This window comes from Rhinoraja longicauda, chromosome 18 (genome assembly GCF_053455715.1).
Source record: "Rhinoraja longicauda isolate Sanriku21f chromosome 18, sRhiLon1.1, whole genome shotgun sequence".
Taxonomy (NCBI): domain Eukaryota; kingdom Metazoa; phylum Chordata; class Chondrichthyes; order Rajiformes; family Arhynchobatidae; genus Rhinoraja; species Rhinoraja longicauda.
The window spans coordinates 15450634-15474175 of record NC_135970.1 but is presented as its reverse complement, the minus strand read 5'-3'; the positions used below and the strand labels follow the sequence as shown (position 1 = coordinate 15474175).

At 45.4% G+C, this 23542-nt stretch overlaps 1 protein-coding gene across 2 annotated transcripts in view; it reads left to right on the top strand.

Annotated features, from left to right (window-relative positions):
- th (tyrosine hydroxylase) overlaps nt 1-23542 on the top strand; it is a 56361-nt gene that overhangs the window by 5680 nt on the left and 27139 nt on the right. The window contains exons 2-4 of one of the 2 annotated variants that reach the window (XM_078414765.1): nt 1820-2023; nt 14036-14210; nt 20535-20623. In XM_078414765.1, the coding sequence (XP_078270891.1) occupies nt 1820-2023; nt 14036-14210; nt 20535-20623 (468 nt within the window). The remainder of the gene's footprint in view (nt 1-1819; nt 2024-14035; nt 14211-20534; nt 20624-23542) is intronic. The other variant, XM_078414766.1, reaches the window with a different exon arrangement.

Genomic DNA, 23542 nt, shown 5'->3' with positions numbered 1-23542 from the left:
AGGATTCATTAGTAGTTTGGGAGAGCATATCGAATATTAATTGCCAAAAATGAGATAACAGGGCAATCCCAAAACATATGAATGAAAGTGGCTTGGTTCTGCCTGCAGCGGTCACACATGGAGTCTATATCGGGTGTGAATTGGGCTAGCTTAGCTTTGGTCCAGTGCAGTCGGTGGAAAATCTTAAACTGCATAACAGTGTGCTTCATGCATATCGAAGATGTGTATATACCCTCAATCATCTCTGACCAGATGGAGTGTGAAATTTTCATACCCAGATCCCCTTCCCACTGCTCTTTTAGGGAGTTAAGACGTGTCATGTTTTCTCTCGTTAATAAAGAATATATGTCACCTATCTTTCCCTTTCTAAATGATGTGATGTCATTGATTGAGTCTAGGAGTGTGTCTGAGGGCTGTGAAGGGAATTGAGTGATATTAGACGATATGAAGCTGCGGATTTGCATATACCTAAAGAAGCGTGACCTAGAGATATTGAATTTCTGAATAATCTGCACAAAAGATGCAAACAAACCATTTATAAACATGTCTTTAAATGAACAGACCCCATGATTAAGCCAAGCACTGAATGAAGCATCTGTCGAAGGTGGCAGGAATGCATGATTCCTTACAATAGGAGCGAGTATTGAGAATTTACAGATATCAAAGGATTGTCTGAATTGCTTCCATATTTATCCATATTACTCCTATCTCTTATGATCTTATCCTCTATGTCTGCTTTCCTCTCCTCACCCTCTTGTATCCTTTCTCTCTTCAGTTTGTGTCACTTTCCTCCGCACCTTGTTTCTATCCATTCCTGATAATTTGTCTCTGATGTGCTTATTTTTGAATACCTCTTAGGTTATTCAGTCCCTCTCTTCAATTACTCAGACTCTGTTCAACGCTTGTTCCCCTCTCTCTTTAGCTCTTTTCTCTTATCATCTACAATAATGAATCTTGGGGTTCTTGTGGCATTCTTACCTCTCAGTTAGGTTCCCTTAGCTGGCCATTGAACGCTTGATGTAAATAAGACTAGGTCTTCTGGCCAACATTTAACACTCAACACACTGTGCTGAAATGGTTTGCCTCAACTTCAATCCCACCTGTCCATGCTAGGCTCATATCCCTCCAAATCCATCCCATCCATGTACCTATCTAAATGTTTCTTAAACATTGCGATAATACTTGCCTCAACTACCTCTTTTGGCAGCTCCCACCATCCTTAGTGTGAAAATGTTTTCCTTCGGTTTCCTATTAAATCTTTCCCTCTCACCTTAAATCCCCTACTCGGGATAAAAGTCTGTGCATTCACGTCCCCTATTCCCCTCATATACGACAGCATAGTGGCGCAGTGGTAGAGCTGCTGCCCTACAGTACCAGAGACCCGGGTTCAATCCTGACCTTGGGTGCTGTCTGTAAGGAGTTTGCACATTCTCACTGTGACCATGTGGGTTTTGTCTGGGTGTTCTGGTTTTCCCCACACTTTGAAGCCGTACAGGTTTGTAGGTTAATTGGTTTTGGTAAAATAGTAAATTGTCCCAAGTCTGTAGGATAGTGCTAGTGTATGGGGTAATTACTGGTTGGCACGGACTCGGTGGGCCGAAGGGCCTGTTCCCGCACTGTATCTCTAATTGCTAAAGTCTGGATAAAAGACTCTGTGCATTCAGCCTATCTATTCCCCTCGTGATTTTATACACCTCTATGGGATCTCCCCTGCACTACCAAGGAATAAAATCATGTTGAATGTTGCTTTCATGAATTGTCAGCGGGTCTGTGTGGCTGAATTCTGAACCTGTCTGATGTTCTTTCTTTGCGGTGTCAGTCCCCCCACTTCATCGGGCGCAGGCAGTCGCTGATCGAAGATGCGCGGAAGGAGCGGGAAGCAGCCGCCGCTGCCGCCGAGACAGCGGATTCTGGGGACCAGCTGGTATTCGAGGAGAAGGATGGCAGAGCTATGGTTAACCTGTTTTTCACTATCCGCTGCAGCAAGGGATCTGCGCTCTCCCGCACGCTCAAAGTGTTCGAGGTAACACCAAACATTAGCCATTGCGGCAATCAATGAGTCACAACATTCAATATCGGGCATGATTCAAGAAGTTAACTGTTTTGGACATTGGATAATACAAGATAATCTTGTCAATAGATAATAGACAATAGACAATAGGTGCAGGCGCAGGTCCATTCGTCCCTTCGAGCCAGCACCGCCATTCAATGTGATCATGGCTGATCATTCTCAATCAGTACCCCGTTCCTGCCTTTTCCCCATACCCCCTGACTCCGCTATCCTTAAGAGCTCTATCTAGCTCACCCTTGAATGCATTCAGAGAATTGGCCTCCACTGCCTTCTGAGGCAGAGAATTCCACAGATTCACAACTCTGATTGAAAAAGTTTTTCCTCATCTCCGTTCTAAATGGCCTACCACTTATTCTTAAACTGTGGCCCCTTGTTTTCGACTGCCCCAACATTGGGAACATGTTTCCTGCCTCTAATGTGTCCAACCGCTTAATAATCTTATATGTTTCGATAAGATCCCCTCTCATCCTTCTAAATTCCAGTGTATACAAGCCTAGTCACTCCAGTCTTTCAACATACGACAGTCCCGCCATTCCGGGAATTAACCTAGTAAACCTACGCTGCACGCCCTCAATAGCAAGAATATCCTTCCTCAAATTTGGAGACCAAAACTGCACACAGTACTCCAGGTGCAGTCTCACTAGGGCCCTGTACAACTGCAGAAGGACCTCTTTGCTCCTATACTCAACTCCTCTTGTTATGAAGGCCAACATTCCATTGGCTTTCTTCACTGTCTGCTGTACCTGCATGCTTCCTTTCAGTGACTGATGCACTTGGACACCCAGATCTCGTTGTACGTCCTCTTTTCCTAACTTGACACCATTCAGATAATACTCTGCCTTCCTATTCTTACCACCAAAGTGGATAACCTCACACTTGTCCACATTAAGCTGCATCTGCCATGCATCCGCCCACTCACACAACCTGTCCAAGTCACGCTGCAACCTCATAGCATCTTCCGCACAGTTCACACTACCACCCAGCTTTGTATCATCTGCAAATTTGCTAATGGTACTTTTAATCCCTTCATCCAAGTCATTAATGTATATTGTAAATAGCTGCGGTCCCAGCACCGAGCCTTGCGGTACCCCACTAGTTACTGCCTGCCATTCTGAAAGGCACCCATTTATCCCCACTCTTTGCTTTCTGTCTGTCAACCAATTTTCTATCCATATGTATAAGAAAATAATTGCAGATGCTGGTACAAATCGATTTATTCACAAAATGCTGGAGTAACTCAGCAGGTCAGGCAGCATCTCGGGAGAGAAGGAATGGGTGACGTTTCGGGTCGAGACCCTTCTTCAGACCTACCCCCAATACCATGTGCTCTAATTTTGCCCACTAATCTCCTATGTGGAACCTTGTCGAAGGCTTTCTGAAAGTCAGGGTGCACCACATCCACCGGCTCTCCCCTGTCAAATTTCCTAATTACATCCTCAAAGAATTCCAGAAGATTAGTCAAGCATGATTTCTCCTTCGTAAATCCATGCTGACTCGGAACGATCCTGTTACTACTATCCAAATGCTCCGCAATTTCGTCTTTTATAATTGACTCCAGCATCTTCCCCACCACTGATGTAAGACTAACTGGTCTATAATTTCCTGTTTTCTCTCTCCCTCCTTTCTTAAAAAGTGGGACAACATTAGCTACCCTCCAATCCACAGGAACTGATCCTGAATCTATAGAACATTGGAAAATGATCACCAATGCGTCCACAATTTCTAGCGCCACCTCCTTAAGTACTCTGGGATGCAGACCATCGGGCCCTGGGGATTTATCAGCCTTCAGTCCCATCAGTCTACCCAACACCATTTCCTGCCTAATGTGGATTTCCTTCAGTTCCTCCGTCACCCTAGGATCTCTTGCCACTAGAACATCTGGGAGATTGCTTGTATGTTCCTTAGTGAAGACAGATCCAAAGTACCGGTTCAACTCATCTGCCATTTCCTTGTTCCCCATAATAAATTCCCCAGCTTCTGTCTTCAAGGGACCCACATTTGCCTTGACTATTTTTTTCCTGTTTACATACCTAAAAAAGCTTTTACTATCCTCCTTTATATTATTGGCTAGTTTACCCTCGTACCTCATCTATTCTCCCCGTATTGCCTTCTTAGTCATCTTCTGTTGCTCTTTAAAAGAGTCCCAATCCTCTGGCTTCCCACTCTTCTTTGCTTTGTTGTACTTCGGTGTAAACCACCATCTACAGTTCCTTCCTACACATTTCGCCCGAGGATTCTTTCTCTTTTGGTTTATCCTGAGTTTACAAAGAGGCAACAAACCATCACAAACTTCACTTAATATATCATTTCAGTTTTTGCAATATATTGTGGCACAAGGAACTGCAGATGCTGAAATCTTGCATAGAACACAAAATGCTGGAGTAACTCAGCAGATCAGACAGCATCTCTGATGGAAATGGATACGCGATGTTTCTGGTTTGCGTCCTTCCTCAGACTGATAGTAGTGGGGGAGGGGGGGGGGGGGGGGAGAAAGCTGAGAGAGAGGTGGGAGCGGGCATAATTTGCCAGGTTTTGTCCCAACCCCATCTCTTTTCCCACTTTCTCCCTCCTGCTACAATCATTCTAAAAGAAGGGTCCCGACCAGAAACATTGCCTATCGATGTTCTCCAGAGATGCTGTTTGACAGTAAAGATGCAGCGGGGAGGAAGGAATGCTTTTGGTGCATTTTGGGGGAATAAAAGGTGAAACAAAGTCCCATTTCTGTTCTGAAGCACAGACACTAATGCACAATTTCAAATTGGCGATATTACCTTAAGAAAGGATTAGAGATTAGCAGACGCACATGGATGATATGTGAGATAACAGCATTTATTTCTACGTCCCTCCTGGCAAAACAAATAAATTGTTAAAACAGATTCAGTTACAATGGTATTTGCATGCTAAAGAACAGCCTCTGGGGCAGAAGCAAGGAACCAGCCATACATTATTATGGTCACACAGAAGGGTAATTTAATATTCCATGTCAGGTTTTTTTTAACTCCCAAGCTGATTGAACAAGTGGCCTTAGCAAGGGTAGGAGGCCGGATAACAATCAGGTAGAAATTGAATTCACATTTAACAGCACTTTGTTTTCATTACATCAACCATGTGAATTAACAACTCCTTTTCCCCATGCTGGAGTCAACCCGAGGGAATTGAAGGAATTGAAGCCACTTGCATCACTATTTGCTTCATCACGCAGATTGGAGGAACAGCACCTCACATTTCGCTAGGGCAGCTTACAACCCAGCAATATGACCTTGATTTCTCTAATTTCAAGTGACCCCTGCAAACCCTCTCTCCCCTCCCTAGTTGACCTACTAGTGCACATCCCTGTATTCCTTTGCTATCACCTGTTTCCCAGCCAACAATGGGCCATTATGGGCTCCACCCATCCTTGGTCATCTGTTTCCAGCCCTGATTTGTTTTGGTCTTTTCCTACTTCCAGTCCCCCCTTCCCCCCCCCCCCCCCCCCCCATCCTCCCAGGTTACTGACGTCTTTCGGCTAACAGAGCGACCAAAACTGAACACTATACTCCAAATGTGGCCCCACCATTGGGAAAGTGGAGTCTATTTCAAGACACGGTTCAATTTTTGGTTCTACTCTGCCGAATACTCAGGGCAAGGATATCTAGATCCCTTTGACTAAAGTTTATCTAAGATAGAGACTGACTTTCGCTCACTCTATATTTGCATCTTCAAGCCCAGTTTATACTATCAGGGTTGGCAATTCAATCTTGAATGGTTATTGAGAGCAAAAACACCTGGGGAACTGCTGCAGTGGAGATTATGGAACATTTCCTTCTTTGAACATTGCTGCTTTGATTTTGATGAACATATCATCTTTGAGGGCAGCACAGTGGTGAGGCGATAGAATTGATGCCTCACAGTGCCAGAGACCTGGGATTGATCCTGACTGTGGGTGCGGTCTGTACTGTGTATATTCTCCCTGTGTCCATGTGGGTTTTCTCTGGGTGCTCTGTTTTCCTCGCACATCCCCAAGACGTACAGGGCTGTAGGTTAATTGGCTTCTGTAAATTCTCTCTATGTGTGTAGGTTGCAAAATGTGGGGTAACATAGAACTAAATGGACACAAAATGCTGTAGTAACTCAATGGGTCAGGCAGCATCTGTGGAGAAAAGGAATAGGTGACGTTCTGGGTTGAGACCATTCTACAGATCAGTGTGTGGATGATTGCTGGTCCCATTTTATTTTAACCCTATAAATCCCTATAATCTAAAAACATGGAAAGTCTGAGCAATGAGTTGTCAAGTTACTTATTTGAGTCGGTTTGATCATTCAATGCAATCACTGCATATCCTGTGTTTTAGTATAGAGGTAAAGAAACATTGCCATTGTTTCAATGTACAGAAGGGGAAAAAGCAGACTCCAGGGGCAGAAATTAAAGAGCTGTATCACTTAGAAACATAGAACATAGAAAATAGGTGCAGGAGTAGGCCATTCGGCCCTTCGAGCCTGCACCGCCATTCAATATGATCATGGCTGATCATCCAGCTCAGTAGCCTGTACCTGCCTTCTCTCCATACCCCCTGATCCCTTTAGCAAAAAGGGCCACATCTAACTCCCTCTTAAATATAGCCAATGAACTGGCCTCAACTACCTTCTGTGGCAGAGAATTCCACAGACTCACCACTCTCTGTGTGAAGGAATGTTTTCTCATCTCGGTCCTAAAAGACTTCCCCCTTATCCTTAAGCTGTGACCCCTGGTTCTGGACTCCCCCAACATCGGGAACAATCTTCCCGCATCTAGCCTCTCCAACCCCTTAAGAAATTTATATGTTTCTATAAGATCCCCCCTCAGTCTTCTAAATTCCAGCGAGTACAAGCCCAGTCTATCCAGTCTTTCCTCATATGTAAGTCCCGCCATCCCAGGGATCAATCTGGTGAACCTTCCCTGTACTCCCTCTAAGGCAAGAACGTCTTTCCTCAGGTTAGGAGACCAAAACTGCACACAATACTCCAGGTGCGGTCTCACCAAGGCCCTGTACAACTGCAGCAGAACCTCCCTGCTCCTAAACTCAAATCCTCTTGCTATGAATGCCAACATACCATTCGCTTTCTTCACTGCCTGCTGCACCTGCATGCTTGCTTTCAATGACTGGTGCAACATGACACCCAGGTCACGTTGCATCTCCCCTTCTCCCAATCGGTCACCATTCAGGTAATACTCTGCTTTCCTGTTCTTGCCGCCAAAGTGGATAACCTCATATTTATCCACATTATATTGCATCTGCCATGCATTTGCCCACTCGCCTAATCTATCCAAGTCACTCTGCAGCCTCCTAGCATCCTCCTCGCAGCTAACACTGCCACCCAGCTTCGTGTCATCCGCAAACTTAGAGATGTTGCATTCAATTCCCTCGTCCAAATCATTAATATACACTGTAAATAACTGGGGTCCCAGCACTGAGCCTTGCGGTACCCCACTAGTCACTGCCTGCCATTCCGAAAAGGACCCGTTTATTCCTACTCTTTGCTTCCTGTCCGCCAACCAATTTTCTATCCATCTCAACACTGAACCCTCAATACCGTGTGCTTTAAGTTTGTACACCAATCTCCTATGTGGGACCTTGTCGAAGGCCTTCTGAAAGTCCAAATATAACACATTGACTGGTTCTCCCTTATCCACTCTACTAGTTACATCCTCGAAAAATTCTATAAGATTCGTCAGACATGATTTGTCTTTGGTAAATCCATGCTGACTTTGTCCGATGATTTCACCACTTTCCAAATGTGATGCTATCACATCTTTAATAACTGACTCTAGCATTTTCCCCACTACCGATGTTAGGCTAACTGGTCTATAATTCCCCGTTTTCTCCCTCCCTCCCTTTTTAAAAAGTGGGGTTACATTAGCTACCCTCCAGTCCTCAGGAACTACTCCAGAATCTAAAGAGTTTTGAAAAATTATCACTAATGCATCCACTATTTCTGAGGCTACTTCCTTAAGCACTCTGGGATGCAGCCTATCTGGCCCTGGGGATTTATCTGCCTTTAATCCATTTAATTTACCTAACACCACTTCCCGACTAACCTGGATTTCCCTCAGTTCCTCCATCTCATTAGACCCCCGGTCCCCCGTTATTTCCGGCAGACGGTTTATGTCTTCCTTAGTGAAGACAGAACCAAAGTATTTGTTCAATTGGTCTGCCATCTCCTTGTTCCCTATGATCAATTCACCTGTTTCTGACTGCAAGGGACCTACATTTGTCTTAACTAATCTTTTTCTCTTGACATATCGATAAAAGCTTTTGCAGTCAGTTTTTATGTTCCTTGCCAGTTTTCCCTCATAATCTATTTTCCCTTTCCTAATTAAGCCCTTTGTCCTCCTCTGCTGGACTCTGAATTTCTCCCAGTCCTCTGGTATGCTATTTTTTCTGGCTAATCTGTATGCTTCATCTTTTGTTTTAATACTATCCTTGATTTCCCTTGTTAGCCACGGATGCACTACCTTTCCTGGTTTGTTCTTTTGCCAAACTGGGATGAACACTTGTTGTAGTTCATCCATGCGACCTTTAAATGCCTTCCATTGCATGTCCACCGTCAACCCTTTCAGCATCAATCGCCAGTCTATCTTGGACAATTCACGCCTCATACCCTCAAAGTTACCTTTCTTTAAGTTCAGAACACTTGTTTTTGTATTGACTTTGTCACTCTCCATCCTAATGAAGAACTCTACCATATTATGATCACTCTTGCCCAAGGTGGCCTGTACACAACTCCCACTAGCGTTTTCTGCCCCTTAGTGTTTCGTAGCTCTACCCATATCGACTCCACTTCCTCCAAGCTAATGTCCTTCCTTTCCACTGCTTTAATCTCCTCTCTAAGCAGTAACGCTACCCCACCTCCTTTTCCTTTCTGTCTATCCCGCCTGAATATAGAATATCCCTGGATGTTGATATCCCAAGTCAAGTCAAGTCAAGTCAATTTATTTGTATAGCACATTTAAAAACAACCCACGTTGACCAAAGTGCTGCACATCTGACTAGGAAAAAAAAGAAACATACAGTGGCAGGCAGCCAAACACAACGGCGCGGCCATCTTGAACAAAATGTTAATTCAATCACCCACAGTCCAACAATGATCACCCACAGTCCAACAATAAAAGCACTAAACAGGCACCCAAATTACCCAACCCCAAAAACCCCCCAAAACACAGTCCAACAATAGAAGCATTAAATAGGCATTCAAATCACACACCCCAAAACCCCCAGAAACACAGTCCAACAATAAAAGCATCAAACAGGCACTCAAACCACCCAACCCCAAAAAAACACACAAAAAAAGAAACATCCATCAAAGAAACATCCATCACAGTGAGTCTCCTCCAGTCCTCTCTCTCCTCACTGTGATGGAAGGCCACAATGTCTTTCCCTTCTCCTGCTGTCCTCGCCCGCAGTCAGGTTGTTGTGGTTGTAGGCCGCACCGGACGGTCCACAGCGGGCCAAGCCCAAGGCGCGTCGCGTCGCAGCCACTCCCGCAGCCTCCGAAGACGGCCGGCTCCGCCGATGATAAGTCCGATCCGGGGCGGGCGAACACGCTGTCGCTGTCGCTGCCGCTGTTGTTGCACGTCGGGGCGGTCGTGGCTCCCGACATTGAAGCCCCCGCCCAGCAGAGAAATATCCCGCGGCCATCTTAGGCCGCGCCGGACGGTGAAATGTCCGCGCCCCATGCCCCGCGATCCGGGGCGGGCGAACACGCTGCCGCTGCCGGAGCTCCCGATGTCGGCATCCACGCGGCCCGAGCCTAAGGCGAGTCGCAGCCGCTCCCGCAGCCTCCGAAGACGGCCGGCTCCGGTGGTGGTAAGTCCGATCCGCGGGCTCTGCGAACCAGAGCCCTGGAGGCCGCCAGCTCCAGGAGTTGGGCCGATGGTAGGCCGCAGCTGGAACGGAGACACGGCCCAGAAAACAAAGGTCGGGTCTCCGTTCTGAAGGGACACATATTTATAGTGTTACAGTTTCCCCCTCCCCCCCACATACACACATAGTACACAAACACAAAAAACACCACATCACAACTACAATTAAGACCAAAAAAAACAACAAAAACACAAAGACAAATGGACCGCAGGTGAGCGGCAGCTGCTAGGGCAGTGCCGCCATTTTGTTTTTTTCCCAGCCTTGGTCACCCTGGAGCCATGCCTCCGTAATCCCAACTATATCATAATCATTAATAACTATCTCCACATTTAATTCATCCACCTTATTACGTATACTCCTTGCATTGAGACACAAAGTCTTCAGGCTTGTTTTTACAACTCTCTTACCCCTTATACGATTATGTTGAAAAGTGGCCCTTTTTGATTTTTGCTCTGGATTTGTCTGCCTGCCACTTTTACTTTTCACCTTGCTACCTGTTGCTTCTACCCTCATTTTACACCCCTCTGTCTCTCTGCTCCTGCTCCCATCCCCCTGCCACATTAGTTTAAATCCTCCCCGACAGCACTAGCAAACACTCCCCCTAGGACATTGGTTCCATTCCAGCTCAGGTGCAGACCGTCCTGTTTGTACTGGTCCCACCTCTCCCAGAACTGGTTCCAATGTCCTAAAAATTTGAATCCCTCCCCCTTGCACCATTTTTCAAGCCACGTATTCATCTGAAATATCCTCCTATTCCTACTCTGACTAGCACGTGGCACTGGTAGTAATCCAGAGATTATTACCTTTGAGGTCCTACTTTTTAGTTTATCTCCTAACTCTCTAAATTCACCTTGTAGGACCTCATCCCGTTTTTTACCTAAATCGTTGGTGCCAACGTGCACCACGACAACTGGCTGCTCACCCTCCCCCTTCAGAATGTCCTGCAGCCGCTCAGAGATATCCCTGACCCTTGCACCAGGGAGGCAACATACCATCCTGGAGTCTCGTTTGCGGCCGCAGAAACGCCTATCTATTCCCCTTACAATTGAATCCCCTATCACTATAGCCCTTCCACTCTTTTTCCTCCCCTCTTTTGCTGCAGAGCCACCCACGGTGCCATGAACTTGGCTGCTGCTGCCTTCCCCTGATGAGCCATCTCCCCCCAACAGTATCCAAAATGGCATATCTGTTTAGGAGAGAGATGACCGCAGGGGACTCCTGCACTACCTGCCTACTGCTACGCTGGCTAGTGGCCACCCGTTTCCTTTCTGTCCGCTTATCTTTTACCTGTGGTGTGGCTAACTCCCTATACGTGCTATCCACGACCTTCTCAGCATCGTGGATGCACCAGAATGAGTCCAACCGCAGCTCCAACCGTTCAATGCGGTTTGCCAGGAGCTGCAGCTGGACACACTTCCTGCACACGTAGTCATCAGGGACACCGACAATATCCCTGATCTCCCACATGTTGCAGGATGAGCATTCCACGGGGCCGATCTCACCTGACATGTCTTACCCCCAAATTAAATCAAATCCCTCTTAATCCTTTAAACTGTACCTTTACTAAAAAGCACTGAACCCTTAACTCACTGAACCCTTAACTCACTGAACCCTGAACTCACTGAACCCTGAACTCACCGAACCCTTAACTAAAAGTACGAACAAAAAGCAGAAATACAACCCCGGGGTTACGCCCAATCAGCTGCTTCCTCTAGTCCGCTTCCACCAATCAGCGGCTTCCTCCAGAACACTTCAGAACACTTAAGCAATTCCTAGAGATAAAACCTGGGCTCTAAGCTCTGTTTTTTAAAATTGTGATACCAATTGATTATTGAACCTTCTAGGAGTAACAAAACACATTCTTTAGTCAGAGGGTGGTGAATCTGTGGAAATTCTTTGCCACAAAAGGCTGTGGATGCCAAGTCAATGGATATTTTTAAGGAGCAGATAGATAGATTTTTGATTAGTACGGGTGTCAGGGGTTATTGGGAGAAGGCAGGAGAATGGGGTTAGGAGGGGAGAGACAGATCAGTCATAATTGAATGGTGGAGTAGATTTGATGGGCCGAATGGCCTAACTCTGCTCCTATCACTTATGACCTTATGACATACATGTACTTTTGTGGCAGAAAAATACATTTTGTAATGTATCACATAAGAATTTGATTACGAGCAACACAACATGCATTGGCAGTAATGGGAAATCGTGGAGATTTTGCCGTTAGTGGATAGCCAGCATCTGCCACAACCTGGGGTAATTGAGGAGTGACAATCTGTAAATTATTCCGTAATTTATGCAGCCAAACTCAGTTAGATTTGCATGACTGGGACGCGCAAGGCCAAAGGAGTGACACTAATTGAGACAATTAAGATTTTTGTATTGAAATTTATAGCCATATAAATTAAAAATCACCAGCATAATTAATTTTGTTTTCACTACGTGACACAACATAGATTTCTTTGTACACTTTGATGAAAAGACCAATCTGTGAGGGTTAAGTATATTGTCGACCGCGGCAGATTTGCTCACTGTGCTTAACGACATTCATTGATCTAAAAACAAGTCTCGGAGAAGTGACCAAGATGGGTCCAGGTGGCTCCAGAGGTCAATTTCTGAGTAAAGATATAGGAGAATAGAGAAAAGAGAAAAGATTAACAGCACATGATACTTTGGTCTAATGAGGTACACTTACCTAAACTGCATATGTGGGACAATAAATGTATGACTAGTGGGCACCAGTGCAAAGCATACAAATTTCAGGCAATATTTATTAAGAAACCAATAAATTCCTGGATATTTTAGATATGTTCAACTTGGATAGACACAAAGTGCTGGAGTAACTCAACGGGTCAGGCAGCATCTCTGGAGAAAAAGGATGGGTATGTTTTGGGTCGGGACCCTTCTTCATATTGAAAGTAAGGGGTGGGGGGTGGGGTGTAAAGAGCTGGATATGAGAAAAGACCAGGCCCAATCAGGGCCAGCCACAAATGACCTCAGGCAGGGCGGTGCCTGGTAGGTCCGTTGTTGGTTAGGGAAGGTGTGATCTTAAGAGGGAAACAATGTGGAGAACCGTGGAACTGGTAAAATGACTAGGGTGGAGGAAGGAGGCAAGAGGGGCGGGGAAAGGGAATGTAAGTAGAAGTTACTTAAAATTAGAGAATTCAATGGTCATACCTCTGGGTTACACTCCCCTCCCCACCCACTTGCCCCTTGATTGGTGCTGGTCTTGTCTCGCCTCCAGCTCTTCACAGCCTCTCCCACCCCCACCCCCACCCCCACCCCCACCCCCACCCCCACCCCCACCCCCACCCCCACCCCCACCCCCACCCCCACCCCCACACCCACCCCCCTACTCTTTAGTTTTAGTCTGAAGAAGGGTCCCAATTATGAAATGTCACCCATCCTTCTTCTCCAGGGATGCTACCTGACCCTCTGAGTTCAGCAGTCCAGCATTTTGTGTCTATTTTTGGTATAAACCAACAACTGGTGTATTTTTGGTATAAACCAGTTCCTTGTTTCCATATTTTGAACTTGGAGTTCCTTTAATGGACATCTGAACTGATATCTACTGATTAAATGCTAATCAACGGTGATGTAGAAATTTAGTTTAGTTTAGTTCAGTTTACACATGGAAACTGGCTCTTTGGCCCCCCTGAGCCACACCCATCACATTAGTTCTATGCTGTCCTATTTTCTCATCCACTCCCGAAGCATTAGGAGCAATGCAGAGAGCCCAATTAACCTTCAATCCCACATGTCTTTGGTAGGTGGGAGGAAACCAGAACACCCCGAGGAAACCCATGTGGTCACGTGCGAACACCACAAAAACAGCACCCAATGTCAGGATTGATCCCGGTCTCTGGCCGCCGTTTATATTGTTACCTATTTCCAGGGAAATATTGGTGAGGCGCACCGGGTAACCTAGAGGAAGAAATTAATGCGGATTGGAATGGGAGCTAATTAGTCGTGAAGAGAATTATGCACCAGAATAATGTTGCATGGGACCTGGATGTTATGATCTGAAAACGCAACTGTTAATTTCTGCATTGTTTAAAAATCTTTTTTTTTTCTCCCCGTCCTACAGACCTTTGAAGCCAAGATTCACCACATTGAAACAAGGCCATCCAAGAAATCTAAATATAACCCGGAGATACTCGAATTCTTCATCCGCTGTGAAACAAACAGCTCAGACATCAGCACCTTGGTCAGTTCCTTGAAAAGAGTTGCTGAGGAAGTGAAAACAACAAAAGAAGAGAAATGTAAGTGTTGCTCTTTTACTCTCTCTAACCATCCTGCGATTCAATCCTGACCATTGTCTGTACTGAGTTTGTGCATTCTCCAGGTTTGCTCCGGTTTCCTCTCACATTCCTAAGACGTGTGGGTTTATAAGTTAATTGGCTTCTGTAAATTGCCCCTAGTGTGTAGGATAGAACTAGTGCACAGGGTGATTGTTGATGCATGGTCTCGGTGGGCCGAAGGGCCTGTTTCCATGCTGTATCTCTAAACTAAACTAAGCTAAACTAAACAAAACGTAAACATTCAGGATGAGTACAATGCTAAAGTATGTAAAGATATAATGCCTTCTCCAATTCTTTAGAATATTCCCCGATATAGCATGTACAATGGATTAATATGCAGGCAACATGATTATTATTATATGTGAACCACCGATATTGCACACATTAATAACGCAGATCTGCTGATTTCCATTGCTGTTATTTGAGAGAAGCATGTTACCTAAGGAATCAGGATTAAATAATGCCACTGGGTCTTTCATTTCTCACTTGGTAAAGACATTTTGCGGTTCCTTAACGCTGCACTGCAGTGGCAGAATGGTTAACGTTTTCAAATCCTGGCAGAAATCATGAGCCCATGTCCTTCTGACCCAGAGACCAGAAGCAACAGAGACAAACTGCTCATCTTTATTTCCACTGTTTGTCTTTCTTTAACCTTTACTGACGTTCAGCTGTAGATTCTATTCAAATGCAATAGATGGTGTGTAACCACTTTTAAAGATATGATATACATTCAGCGAACATGCCTAGATAACAAGTAGTGTAAGAAAATAACTGCAGATGCTGGTACAAATCGAAGGTATTTATTTCACAAAATGCTGGAGTAACTCAGCAGGTCAGGCAGCATCATTCCTTCTCTCCCGAGATGCTGCCTGACATGCCTAGATAACACATAGGTTATAGAAACATAGAAACATAGAAACATAGAAAATAGGTGCAAGAGTAGGCCATTCGGCCCTTCGAGCCTGCACCGCCATTCAATATGATCATGGCTGATCATCCAGCTCAGTAACCTGTACCTGCCTTCTCTCCATACCCCCTGATCCCTTTAGCAAAAAGGGCCACATCTAACTCCCTCTTAAATATAGCCAATGAACTGGCCTCAACTACCTTCTGTGGCAGAGAATTCCACAGACTCACCACTCTCTGTGTGAAGAAATGTTTTCTCATCTCGGTCCTAAAAGACTTCCCCCTTATCCTTAAGCTGTGACCCCTGGTTCTGGACTCCCCCAACATCGGGAACAATCTTCCCGCATCTAGCCTCTCCAACCCCTTAAGAATTTTATATGTTTCTATAAGATGCCCCCTCAGTCTTCTAAATTCCAGCGAATACAAGCCCAGGCTATCCAGTCTTTCCTCATATGTAAGTCCCGCCATCCCAGGGATCAATCTGGTGAACCTTCTCTGTACTCCCTCTAAGGCAAGAACGTCTTTCCTCAGGTTAGGAGACCAAAACTGCACACAATACTCCAGGTGCGGTCTCACCAAGGCCCTGTACAACTGCAGCAGAACCTCCCTGCTCCTAAACTCAAATCCTCTTGCTATGAATGCCAACATACCATTCGCTTTCTTCACTGCCTGCTGCACCTGCATGCTTGCTTTCAATGACTGGTGCACCATGACACCCAGGTCACGTTGCATCTCCCCTTCTCCCAATAGGTCACCATTCAGGTAATACTCTGCTTTCCTGTTCTTGCCGCCAAAGTGGATAACCTCATATTTATCCACATTATATTGCATCTGCCATGCATTTGCCCACTCGCCTAATCTATCCAAGTCACTCTGCAGCCTCCTAGCATCCTCCTCGCAGCTAACACTGCCACCCAGCTTCGTGTCATCCGCAAACTTAGAGATGTTGCATTCAATTCCCTCGTCCAAATCATTAATATACACTGTAAATAACTGGGGTCCCAGCACTGAGCCTTGCGGTACCCCACTAGTCACTGCCTGCCATTCCGAAAAGGACCCGTTTATTCCTACTCTTTGCTTCCTGTCCGCCAACCAATTTTCTATGCACCTCAACACTGAACCCTCAATACCGTGTGCTTTAAGTTTGTACACCAATCTCCTATGTGGGACCTTGTCGAAGGCCTTATGAAAGTCCAGATATAACACATCGACTGGTTCTCCCTTATCCACTCTACTAGTTACATCCTCGAAAAATTCTATAAGATTTGCCTTTGGAAAATCCATGCTGACTTTGTCCGATGATTTCACCACTTTCCAAATGTGATGCTATCACATCTTTAATAACTGACAAGCATTTTCCCCACTACCGATGTTAGGCTAACTGGTCTATAATTCCCTGTTTTCTCTCTCCCTCCCTTTTTAAAAAGTGGGGTTACATTAGCTACCCTCCAGTCCTCAGGAACTACTCCAGAATCTAAAGAGTTTTGAAAAATTATCACTAATGCATCCACTATTTCTGAGGCTACTTCCTTAAGCACTCTGGGATGCAGCCTATCTGGCCCTGGGGATTTATCTGCCTTTAATCCATTTAATTTACCTAACACCACTTCCCGACTAACCTGGATTTCCCTCAGTTCCTCCATCTCATTAGACCCCCGGTCCCCCGTTATTTCCGGCAGACGGTTTATGTCTTCCTTAGTGAAGACAGAACCAAAGTATTTGTTCAATTGGTCTGCCATCTCCTTGTTCTCTATGATCAATTCACCTGTTTCTGACTGCAAGGGACCTACATTTGTCTTAACTAATCTTTTTCTCTTGACATATCTATAAAAGCTTTTGCAGTCAGTTTTTATGTTCCTTGCCAGTTTTCCCTCATAATCTATTTTCCCTTTCCTAATTAAGCCCTTTGTCCTCCTCTGCTGGACTCTGAATTTCTCCCAGTCCTCTGGTATGCTACTTTCTCTGGCTAATCTGTATGCTTCATCTTTTGTTTTAATACTATCCTTGATTTCCCTTGTTAGCCACGGATGCACTACCTTTCCTGGTTTGTTCTTTTGCCAAACTGGGAGGAACACTTGTTGTAGTTCATCCATGCGACCTTTAAATGCCTTCCATTGCATGTCCACCGTCAACCCTTTCAGCATCAATCGCCAGTCTATCTTGGACAATTCACGCCTCATACCCTCAAAGTTACCTTTCTTTAAGTTCAGAACACTTGTTTCTGTATTGACTTTGTCACTCTCCATCCTAATGAAGAACTCTACCATATTATGATCACTCTTGCCCAAGGGGCCTCGCACAACAAGACTGCTAACTAACCCTTCCTCATTACTCAATACCCAGTCTAGAATGGCCGTTCTCTCATTGGTTCCTCGACATGTTAGTTTAGAAAACCATCTCTCAAACATTCCAAGAAATCCTCTTCCTCAGCACCCCTGCCAGTTTGGTTCACCCAATCTATATGTAGATTGAAGTCACCCATTATAACTGCTGCACCTTTAGTGCACGCATTTCTAATTTCCTGCTTGATGCCATCCCCAACCTCACTACTGCTGTTAGGTGGCCTGTACACAACACCCACTAGTGTTTTCTGCCCCTTAGTGTTTCGTAGCTCTACCCATATCGATTCCACTTCCTCCAAGCTAATGTCCTTCCTTTTCACTGCTTTAATCTCCTCTCTAACCAGTAACGCTACCCCACCTCCTTTTCCTTTCTGTCTATCCCGCCTGAATATAGAATATCCCTGGATGTTGAGCTCCCAGCCTTGGTCACCCTGGAGCCATGTCTCCGTAATCCCAACTATATCATAATCATTAATAACTATCTCCACATTTAATTCATCCACCTTATTACGTATACTCCTTGCATTGAGACACAAAGCCTTCAGGCTTGTTTTTACAACTCTCTTACCCCTTATACAATTATGTTGAAAAGTGGCCCTTTTTGATTTTTGCCCTGGATTTGTCTGCCTGCCACTTTTACTTTTCACCTTGCTACCTGTTGCTTCTACCCTCATTTTACACCCCTCTGTCTCTCTGCTCCTGCTCCCATCCCCCTGGCACATTAGTTTAAATCCTCCCCGACAGCACTAGCAAACACTCCCCCAAGGACATTGGTTCCATTCCAGCTCAGGTGCAGACCGTCCTGTTTGTACTGGTCCCACCCCTCCCAGAACTGGTTCCAATGTTCTAAAAATTTGCATCCCTCCCCCTTGCACCATTTTTCAAGCCACGTATTCATCTGAAATATCCTCCTATTATAATAAAAATATGCATCCCAATCACCCGTCCATAATTTCTGCTAAGCATTGGAACCGATGATTGAAAAGCAGACTGAGTGAGGTTGAAAGAACTTTCACCACTCTCCTCATGCCCTCGAGCAGAGTATGAGCTTGACAATAATTTTCAAATTACATCAAAGAAAGATTAAACAACATTGAACAACAGCTGGACCTCGAACATCTCTGATAATTACTTTCACAGAACATAGAACAGAACAGTACAGGAGCAGGCCCTTTGGCCCACATTGATTGTGCTGAACATCATGTCAAGACCTTCCCTTATCTACCAGCACATAATCCACAGCCCTCCATTCCCTGCACATTCAACAGTTAATTGGTTCTTTATTATCACGTGTACAGACGTAGAGTGAATTTTTTTTTGCATGCAGTTCAGTCAAGTATTGCCACACCCAAGCACAATCCCGATAGCACAAAATGTACCTTGGGGATCTCACGGTGGCGCAGCGGTAGAGTTGCAGCTTTACAACTCCAGAGACCCAGGTTCAATCCTGGCTGCCGGGTTTGTACGTTCTCCCTGTGACGCGTGGGTTTTCCCTGGGTGCTCCGGTTTCTTCCCGCACACCAAAGACATACAGGTTTGTAGGTTAATTGGCTACGGTAAAAATGATAAATTGTCCCTAGTGTGTAGGATACTGTTAGTGTACGATAATCGCTGGTCAGCACGAACCTGGTGGGCTGAAGAGCCTGTTTCCACGCTGTACCTCTAAACAAAATTAAACTAAACTAAAGTATAGAAAGAGCCCACTGAGACAGCATGCAATAGTCGCCAGGATCTGGTGCCATTTTTAAAGTCAGGTTCGGTCTCTGTGCTTGGTCTCGGAGTGGTGCCCGATCCTGGTGAGCCCCAGGCTGCTGCAGAGCCTCCAGCCATCGCCTCCATCTGGTTCATCCAGCGACCCATCGTCCCTCCCCTCGCCTGGCCACCCTCAGACTTTGTGCCCCGGGGGTGCCTCACGCTGCTGACCCTGGGAGCGCGGAAGGCAAGACCCTGCTTCACTCTCGTTCCGGCCCTTGCTCTTGTGTCAAGGGGAGCAGGGGCCGGACTCGGCGGCTCCCTCTACAGGCCACGGCCCGTCACCTCCTGCCTATCAAAGATAGCATCTTAAATGCCACGATCATATCTGCCTCATGTACCAAGTCTGGCCGTGCATTCGGGGCACTCACCACCCTCTGAGTTACAAAGTTGCCCCGAACTTTCTTTGTATGCTTTGTTTCAACAGCATCTGACGCATTCCTTGCAGCACTCCCTGCCGAGCTGTGGGTGTGCCCAGGAGTTAGACAATAGGCAATAGGTGCAGGAGTAGGCCATTCGGCCCTTCGAGCCAGCACCACCATTCAATGTGATCATGGCTGATCATTCTCAATCAGTACCCCGTTCCTGCCTTCTCCCCATACCCCCTGACTCCGCTATCCTTAAGTGCTACTATCTAGCAAGTCTGCAGCATTCCCCTCCCTTAAGCTGTGCTATTATCAGACTGAAGAAGGGTCCTGACCCGAAACATCACCTACCCATGTCCTCCAGAGGTGCTGCCTGACCTGCTGAGTTATTTCAGTACTTCAGCACCAAGTCCAAGCCAACCAGCGATCCCTGTGCACTCGCACTACCCTACTCCGTCGGGACTATTCACAATTTTACCAAAGCTAATTAACCTACAAATGTGTACATTATTGGAATGTGGGAGGAAACCAGAGCACCCGGAGAAAACCCACATGATATCAGGGAGAACGTACGCCATACAAACTTGGATTGATCCTGGGTCTCTGGCGCTGTGAGGCAGCAGTGTTTTGTAGTTTTAGCACAATCCGTAGGCATTGTCACTTTCATTTCACTGCACATCTTGTATGTGTATGTGACAAATAAAGTAGACTTGACTTGACTCTACTGCACCACCGTGATGCCCCCTGTGTCTTCTAATTATTTTGTTGATTTGTATCCCAAAGTGCTGCAGGATTATCCTATCTAATACTGATCCAGCATAAATGGATTATCCATTGTATGTCTTAGAGCACAGGGCTGGCTATTCAATGCAGGAAGTACTGTTCTTTATCTTTTTTTTGCATTTTGTCTCTATTTCTAGATCATTGGTTTCCGAAAAAGCTATCAGATTTAGACAGATGCCATCAATTGGTTTCCAAATATGACCCAGACTTGGATTTTGATCACCCGGTAAGTTCTGTGAGAATTTTGGAAAGCGATCTTGCTGGGATGCTGAGGAGAGTTGTGAACTTCCACAATAAAGGGTGAATCTCGATGAAGTTGAAGGCAGGAGTCTCACGAGAATCATAAACACCAGTACAGAACAGGGGGCTCAGTGGCCTGTTTCTGTGTTGTAAAGGTCATGGTAATTTATGTCCTAACATTTCAGCCTGAATATGTGATGAGTTCCTAAATAGACTTTTGATTTTGACGGTTTTAGTTTAGTTTAGAGATACAGCTCAGAAATAGCCCTTCGACCCGCCGAGTCCGCTCTGACCTGCGATCACCCCGTACACCAGCGCTATCCTTCACACTCGGGGCAATTTCATAATTTTACTGAAGCCAATTAACCTCCAATTAACCTCCAAACCTGTACATCTTTGGAGTGCGGGAGGAAACCCCGGTTCGATCCTGACTACAGGTGCTGTCTGTACAGAGTTTGTACAATCTCCCTGTGACCGGTGGGTTTTCTCCGGGTGATCCGTTTTCCTCCCACATCCCAGAGACGTTCATGGTTATAGGTTAATGGACATCTGTAAATTGTCACTAGTATGTAGGATGGAACTAGTGATCGATGGTCGGCGCGGCCTCAGTTGGCCAAATGGCCTATTTCCACGCTGTATCTCCAAACGAAAAAAACTAAACTAATCATCTGTACAAGATGGTGTACGTTTAACATCTCCTCTGAAAGACCGTTAGCATTCCTTCAGTACAGCTCTTAAGTGTCTTACTTCAGTTCGTGTTTGAGATTCTTGAATGGGACTTGCCCTGAGAGCAAATACAACTGAGCTACAACTGAGCTCCAGATAGAAGGGATGAGACAACACTGAGGTTTGTAGCCACCATTGAAGCTCCATGGCTGATACTTTTTGCAGGTTAAATGCCAGCAGATGGCACCATTGTCTTGTCTTTACAAAGCACGACATGCTTTGGGTTTAGGTTTATAATTGTAACGTGGATGCAGTGAAATGCTTCGTTTTGCATCAAATCAGATAATACGTTGCATAAATACAATGTAAACTAAACTCAATTATTATTATTAACACAAAGGGTGGTGGGTGTATGGAACGCGCTGCCGGAGGAGGCAGGTACTATTGCATGGTTCAAGAAACATTTAGACAGGTACATGTGTAGGATAGGTTTAGAGGGATATGGGCCAAACGCAGGCAGGTGGGACTAGTGTAGATGGATCATGTTGGTCAGCATGGAATAGTTGGGCCGAAGGGTCCATATCCTCACTGTATGACTCTATGACTCTAATAGATCAAATGAAAAGAAAGACACAGAGTGCCAAATATAGTTCTGCCGCAAATGTTCCACAAGACAACATCCAATGTCCGCAGTGAGGTAGGTTGGAGAATTGGATTGTACCCTAGCTTATGGCAGTATATAGAAGCCTGATAACAGAGGGGAAGATGCTGTTTCTGAGTTTGGTGGTGCTAACTTTCAGGGTTCTGTATCTTCTGCCCCATGGGAGCGGAGAGAAGAAGGAATGACTAGAGTGGGGAAGGTCCTTTGATTATGTTGGCTGCTTTCCCAAGGCAGGGTGAAGTGTAGATGGAGTCAATGGTGGACAGTGAATGGTGCCAGCACATTGCCAGGACCCTATGTCCAGGGCTGCCCTTGCTGGTGTGTTGATGAGGGAAGGTGTAGACTGTCTACATCCAATGCATCTCACCTGCCTGGCACTCACCCCTTCACTCTCCTCCATTTTCCACACACTAGAAACACAATCCAGCATTCCCTGTTGAGAACAACACCAACAAATAACTTTTAAATTAGTTTTTTAGAAATCTGAAACTCAAAAAAAGAAGAGAATGTGCTGCAAGCTCAGGGAATATATGACCATAAGGTCATAAAACATATAAACATAGAAACATAGAAAATAGGTGCAGGAGTAGGCCATTGGGCCCTTCAAGCTAGCACCGCCATTCAATATGATCATGGTTGATCACCCACAATCAGTACCCCATTCCTGCTTTCTCCCCATATTCCTTGATTCAGTTAGCCCTAAGAGTTAAATCTAATTCTCTCTTGAAAACATCCAGTGAATTGGATGCGGAATTAGGCCACAGGAGCGGAAATAGGCCATTCAGCCCATCGAGTCTGCTCCGCCATTTGATCATGGCTGATCAACGTTTCCCTCTCCACCCATTCTCGTGCCTTCTCTCCGTAATCTTTGACACCCATACTAATCAAGAACCTATCAATCTCCGCTTTAAAAATACCCGATGACTTGACCGTCTGCAGCAATGAATTCCACAAATTCACCACCCTCCTGCTCAAGAAAGTCTTCCTCATCTCCATTCTAAAGGTACGTCCTTTCATTCTGAAGCTGTGCCCTCTGGTCCTAGACTCTCGCACCACTGGAAACATCTGTGCAGGGAGGAAAAGGGGTTATTGTTTCAGGTTGAAGACCATCAGAAGTGAACATGAATATTCAGCAATTTACTTGTTTTCCGACGGGCTGGAACCTGCTTCTCTGTATTTCCCAGTTTATGTGGACTCACTGAATGTCGGTAAATGGTTCTTCTGTCAGATCACTTAAGGCCACTTGTTGATTATACAGTGGGTCAATCAGATGGCAAGAGCAGTCTTCCAGCTTCCGAGCCTTCAATTTCTACATTATGTATTCTGGTAGAAGGAATTCCCTTTCATACCCATTGCTAAGATTATATCTACAAAATACTGGAGTAACTCCGTCAGTCAGGCAGCATCTGTGGAGGGAATAGTTTGGGACCCTTCTTCAGACTGATCTTGACCTGAAACGTCATCTACCTATTCCTTTCACAGTTGCTGTAGAAACAAGAAAATGCAGATGCCGGTGAACAGAAAAAAGACAAAAAGTGTCGGAGTAACTCAGCAGGTCAGGGAGCATCTCAGGAGAAC